General features: G+C 56.3%; 1 protein-coding gene across 2 annotated transcripts; it reads left to right on the plus strand.

The window, feature by feature from the left end:
* The first annotated feature begins 558 nt into the window (after positions 1-558).
* TFE3 (transcription factor binding to IGHM enhancer 3) lies at positions 559-5,743 on the plus strand. Of its 2 annotated transcripts, none has more exons than XM_044683069.1 (10): positions 559-1,388; positions 1,520-1,633; positions 1,895-2,183; positions 2,705-2,941; positions 3,026-3,130; positions 3,443-3,560; positions 3,831-3,887; positions 3,984-4,059; positions 4,721-4,868; positions 5,183-5,743. In XM_044683069.1, exons 1-10 carry the CDS (start codon positions 1,312-1,314, stop codon positions 5,537-5,539), a joined length of 1,578 nt encoding a protein of 525 aa, XP_044539004.1. In that variant the 5' UTR covers positions 559-1,311; the 3' UTR covers positions 5,540-5,743. The 2 variants fall into 2 exon arrangements, with proteins under 2 accessions (XP_044539004.1, XP_044539005.1); XM_044683070.1 differs by having other exon boundaries at positions 583-1,412.
* The last annotated feature ends 6 nt before the right edge of the window (positions 5,744-5,749 follow it).

Below are 5,749 nucleotides of genomic sequence, written 5' to 3' on the forward strand. Positions count from 1 at the left end.
GTCTGGGGCGGAGCCGGGCCGGGACTCAGCTGAACCCGCAAGCGCTGGGCCTGGAACTCGGGGGACCCCCGCCGTCTTCGTGCTTCTTGAAGAGCGGAGACCCGGAGGGCCCTCGGGAGTCGGGGACGGTGACGGCGGCGGCGGCGGCGGCGGCGGCGGCGGCAGTAGCAGCAGCTCGGGCTCGCTGCTCAGGTTGGAGGGGGCCCACGGCCGGGGGCTCCAGCGCCCCATGTAACTTTGGGAGAGAGGGAGGGGCGGGGCGGGGGTCGTCACCTCGCCCACCTGTGATTGGCCCCTGCACACACACGGATCTTCTGGCCTCTTCTTCGCCTCCGGAGTCTAGGCAGGCCCTTGGTTTGGGGAAGGCATACGGCCTCCTTTGGACAAAGGCAGAATGGCTTCGGCAGGTCCCCACGCACTGCAAACCGCCCTGGGTAGACGGCTTTCCTACACTTGCTGGCGGCCAGAGATCGGAATCACTCTGGCCACCTCTCCCTCCCCCCTTCCCCCCTCGAGTTTGAGTGTTCCCCCCTCAGAGGAAACTCCTCCTCCAGGAAATGGACCTGTGGGAGGGAGGGCGGGCGCTGAGCTGGCTCCCTGCCTCCCCGTTCTCGACAACCCCTCTCCTTTCCTATCTCCACTGGAAGAGAAATAGGAGGCTTTTTATCTGTCCCAACCTCCCACTTTGCAAGAGGCCTTTCAGGGCTTCCAGGATCTCTCCATCATCCTTATTTGGCTTGCCTGCCCCCCCCCCCCTTCTCTCTTCTATGGTTCCCTCCCAAAGTAGAGTAGCTTGGCTCGGGTCCCCTGCACGTTTCTTTAGCTCTGGAACCCTCTTTGCCATTCTCTTAGTAACTCAGTGGACCCTCTGTCCCTCCATCTCTGCATTGCCCTCCCAACTCCAGTATTGCCGCCTCCCCCCATGAAATCTTGGTTTTGCTCTCATCAGAATTCCCCTCCTTCAAGTGCTACCGACTCTTCTTGCCATTCTGACTCGTTCAGGCCTCCTTCCTCCTGAGCTTGCTTATTCCCAGGGTCCCTCTGGCTGGGGTTCTCATGGTTTCTCAACCGTTTGCCAGTGCCTGAACTTTTACTCCCTTCTGCTTTTCCCTGTTCCAAAGTCCTTCTCAGTTCCCAGAAGTCTGACTGTCTTCCCGACTCCTTTCTTAGATCAGTCAGTAAACATTAAATGCCTACTGTGTGCTGGGCACTGTGCTACACGATAGCTGCTACACTGTGCTACAAAGAGGCAAAAGACAGTCCCTGCCTTCAAGGAGCTCACAGTCTTACTGGGGAAATGACATTCGGACAATGCACCTCTTCCCGATCCCGCAGAGATCTTCCTCTTGTCAAACTCCCAGGGCACCCCAGGGCCCAGAAGGCTGGGCGTAAGCCCCATCCCCATGACCAAGGTCCTATCCCTGTGTATCTGTGAGAAACAGAGGCATGACTGGGGAGGGGGGGTTAGATGGGGATCTAGTGACACCCCCTCCCCCCCAACATCCACCTGTTCTCATAGCCTGAACTCCCTGCTGCCCGAGTCTGGGATTGTGGCCGACATCGAGTTGGAGAACGCCTTGTCTCTGACCCCAGAGAGCTTCTATGAGCTGAAGAGTCAGCCCCTTCATTCCAGGTACCAAGGGGCCCACTCCTCATGCTGTGGGATTGCTGACCCATCCCGCCTATTCCCAATGCCGGGGCACCTCTTCTGTCTATCCCTCCCGGGCCACAGAAAAAGAATGTGCTGAGTCATCTGTGTTCTGGGGATGATTGGGAAATCTCTGTCCCTCTCGTCCCTGTTTCTTTCTTGTTGCCCAACTCTCTAGCTCTTATGGGGAGTCCCAAATCTGCCTGCCTGCCACCCCTTTGGTCTTCTTCCTTGTTTCCTTTACAGCCTCCCTTCACAGGCAGCGCCAGCAGCCTCCTCTCAGCCTCCAGCCTCGTCGTCTTTAGTTATGTCTTCACGAATCCTCCTCCGACAGCAGCTAATGAGGGCTCAAGCACAAGAACAAGAACAGAGGGAGCGCCGGGAGCGGGCAGCCTCTGGCCCTTTCCCTAGTGGGCCAGCCCCGCCAGCATCTCCAGCCATTTCTGTGGTCGTCGGGGCTGGCCCTGGTGGCTCTCCGGGTGCAGTAGGCCTTACCCGGCCAGCCTCTGCTCAGGTGCCAGTGGAGGTGCTCAAGGTGAGCCCACCTCTGGGCTGCCTTAGCTTCCTCCTCTATGCAGGGAGGAGGAGGAAGGGTTAGGTCCGGGATTCTTTCTGAGATCAATTGCAGGGGGGCATCTGTGAACCTAGAGGAGAAAATTCTCCACCTTTCTTTGTACTGATTTTCCAACTGAAATTGAGCATCTCCCTCCCTTATTCTATCCGAGAAGGGGGCCAGGAGACAAAAGAGGGCTTAAGAACCCCTGGCCTAGATAGTCTTCAAGGGCCTTTCCAGCTTTGATACACTGTAGAGTGTGAGCCTTTCCTGGCAGAAAGAACAAATGGAGGAGGCAGAGGACCCGCATTCCAATCCTACCCCAGGCATTTGCTAGCTTTCTAATGAACTCTGAGCCTCAGTTCTCAACTGGAAGGTGAAGAGATGCGGTGATGGCTTAAGTCTCTTCCAAGGTTAAATATATAATCCTGTGAAGGCAGAGACAAGGAACGTGGGCTGGGCTCAAAGAGGGGCCTCTGATACTCTGTTTCCTACCCTCCCAGGTCCAGACCCACCTGGAGAACCCCACGCGCTACCACCTTCAGCAGGCTCGGCGCCAGCAGGTTAAACAGTACCTGTCAACTACACTTGGCCCCAAGCTTGCTTCTCAGGCCCTTACGCCGCCGCCGCCACCACCACCAGCTGAGGGCACTTCGGCCGAGAGGTCCCAGCCAGCTGCAGGAAGTGCCCCCAATAGTCCCATGGCCCTGCTCAATATAGGCTCCAGTTCAGAAAAGGAGGTGAGCCCCCCGGTGACACTGGGCCCAGTACCTTGCTCAGGTCATCCCTTCCCTTGCCACTCGGCTTTCCTCTCTGCTTCTTAGATTGATGATGTGATTGACGAGATCATCAGCTTGGAGTCCAGTTACAATGATGAGATGCTTGGCTACCTGCCTGGAGGCCCTGGGGGACTTCAGCTCCCAAGCACAGTGAGCCTGAAGATGTGCCCAGGATGTGGGTGGGCAGGAGGGCTAGAGTGATATTTGCCTCAAGAGCAAAGGCCCTTACTTGTGGGGATAAAGAAGATTCGAATGACACCATTCCTCTCCCTCACAGGTCCCAAGTACGAGTGCCCCCCTTCCCTTCCCCCAGAGACTGGGCACCCTTATAATTTGGTCTCCAACATTCCCTCTACGGGGATCCCTCATGGAGGATTTGTGGGGGCAGATAGAGGGTAAACTTGGTTGGGAGCTGGGGGGGAGATCTAGTAAGTCTCAACCCTAACCCCCCCCCCAAAAAAGCTGCCCGTTTCTGGGAACCTGCTGGATGTGTACAGTGGCCCCAGTGCTGTGACCCCAGCTGTCCCCGTCAGCAATTCCTGCCCTGCTGAGCTGACCAGTATCAAGCAAGAGATCTCTGGTGAGCTTTGTCCTTCTCCAGCCTTCCCTCCCTTTCCAGTGCTTTGTATTTGTGCACTCCAGGATCCATGGGGAGAAGGGGGAATTCAAGGCCTGGGATACAGGGGAGCATCGGAAACATCTAATGGAAACTAGAATTGGGGGTGCTTTGGGGGATGGGAATTCGAGGCCAGTGTTTGTGGGTGAGCATCAGGGCAGGTAGGTATGTGGGGGGGGCGGGGCCCCCCTGCTCCCTTCTTTGACTTTGCTCCTCTTCATCCATTCTCTGCAGAGAACGAGGCAAAGGCTCTGCTGAAGGAGCGGCAGAAGAAGGACAATCATAACCTTAGTGAGCCTTGGGGGAGTCTTGGGGCCAGGGACTCAGTAGAGGGCTGGCTCCTTCACTGACAGACCACATGGCTCTGATTCTAATCCTTTTTCCCAGTTGAGCGTCGGAGACGTTTTAACATCAATGACCGGATCAAGGAGCTGGGCACCCTGATCCCCAAGTCCAATGACCCGTGAGTCCTCCTGGGGACAGAAATGGCTCTGAAATCTGGGCTTCTTAGGCTCGGGGAAAAGATTTCCTCCCTTTAATTGAGGATATGTGCCCCAAGGCAAGGCCCAGCCCTAAGCTTCCCTGGGCCAGTAGTTTTTCTCCCTCCATGAAAAGAGTGCTGGGATCTGATAACATCTACTCATTTCAGAGGAGAAAATGAGGGTGCTGAAGGAAAATTGGAGACAAGATCTGGGTTTGAATCCTGACTGCTACTTGTGACTTTCAGCATGCTCTTTTATAAAAGAGGATTTCCTTAGTCAGTGTTTGACATTCCAGCTCTGCCTAATCTCCCACTATCAATTTTGTTGCTGTTGAGTCATTTTCAGTTGTCTGACTCTTCGTGACCCCATTTGGAGTTTTCTGGGCAGACATAGGAGTGGTTTGCCATTATCTTCTTTAGCCCATTTTCCAAATGAAGAAACTAGGCAAACTGAGTGAAGTGACTTACCCAGGGTCACACTGCTATGAAGTGCCTGAACTCAGGTCTTCCTGACTCTGCTGGGCTACCTAGCTGCCCCATCAATACCAGCCTTCCTATTGATCCTCCCAGAGCTTAGGAGTTGGAGGAGTAGAATGTCAAAGACTTGGGCTCTGGTCCTTTGACTCCTTGTTTGACGGCCTAGGGAAATCCGATTGAACAAGGGAACCATCCTCAAGGCCTCAGTGGACTATATCCGAAAACTGCAGAAGGAGCAGCAGAGAGCCAAGGACTTGGAGAACCGCCAGCGGGTGCTGGAGCAAGCCAACCGAAGCCTGCAGCTCCGAGTCCAGGTGGGGGCTGCCTGCTGCCCTTCCCTTCCCTTCCTCACCAGAGGCGGGTGGTGGGGTGAACCTAGCTTTAGAAGATGGGAGAAAAGAAAACCTTCCAGAGTTGGGAGTTGGGGAACATGATTACAAGAGGGAGTTTCAAATGGTGCTTCAGCTACAAGGTTTGTGATGGGGATGAGTCACATGACCTGTCTCAGTGCACAGTGGAGATAATTGTAGCCTCCTCTCCAAGGGTGGTCAGGAGCCTATCTGGAAGAGGGGGTGGCAGCTTCTGAGTTTCAGAGTGATGGTGCCTTCTAGCTTTCTGCCTCTTCCAGGAGCTGGAACTCCAAGCACAGATCCACGGCCTGCCCTTGTCCCCTGCCCCTAAGGCCGATACATCGGAGTGCATCGGTCCACCCCCACTACCCCCACCTCCTGAAGCCCTCCTGGATCTGCACTTTCCTGGGGACCCCCTGGGGGAACTGGGCGAAGATCCCTTCCAGCTGGGCCTGGAGGACATTCTGATGGAGGAGGAGGAGACAGTGGCAGCGGGTGCCCTGGGCCCGAGTCCAGGCGGTGGGCTGTCCCCTCTGCGGGCCGCCACCGACCCCTTGCTTTCCTCGGTCTCTCCGGCCCAGTCAAAAGGGAGCAGCAGCCGCCGGAGCAGTTTCAGCATGGAGGAGGAGTCCTGATGGAGCCCCCTGGCACAGACGCAGACGTTCCCAACTCCCCCTTCCTTAACACTTCACTCCCCACTTCCCCCTCCCCTCCCATTGGTGAAAGATAGGGGGCGGGGCTTGGGTGGAAGGCGGGCTGCCTCCTACCTGCCCTTCTCTCTCGGAGCCCTGGAGTTTTAACCGCGGAAGCCCCATGTTAGCTCAGGGGGTTGCCGGGCTACGGGA

Source organism: Gracilinanus agilis, unplaced genomic scaffold (assembly GCF_016433145.1).
Source record: "Gracilinanus agilis isolate LMUSP501 unplaced genomic scaffold, AgileGrace unplaced_scaffold12548, whole genome shotgun sequence".
Taxonomy (NCBI): domain Eukaryota; kingdom Metazoa; phylum Chordata; class Mammalia; order Didelphimorphia; family Didelphidae; genus Gracilinanus; species Gracilinanus agilis.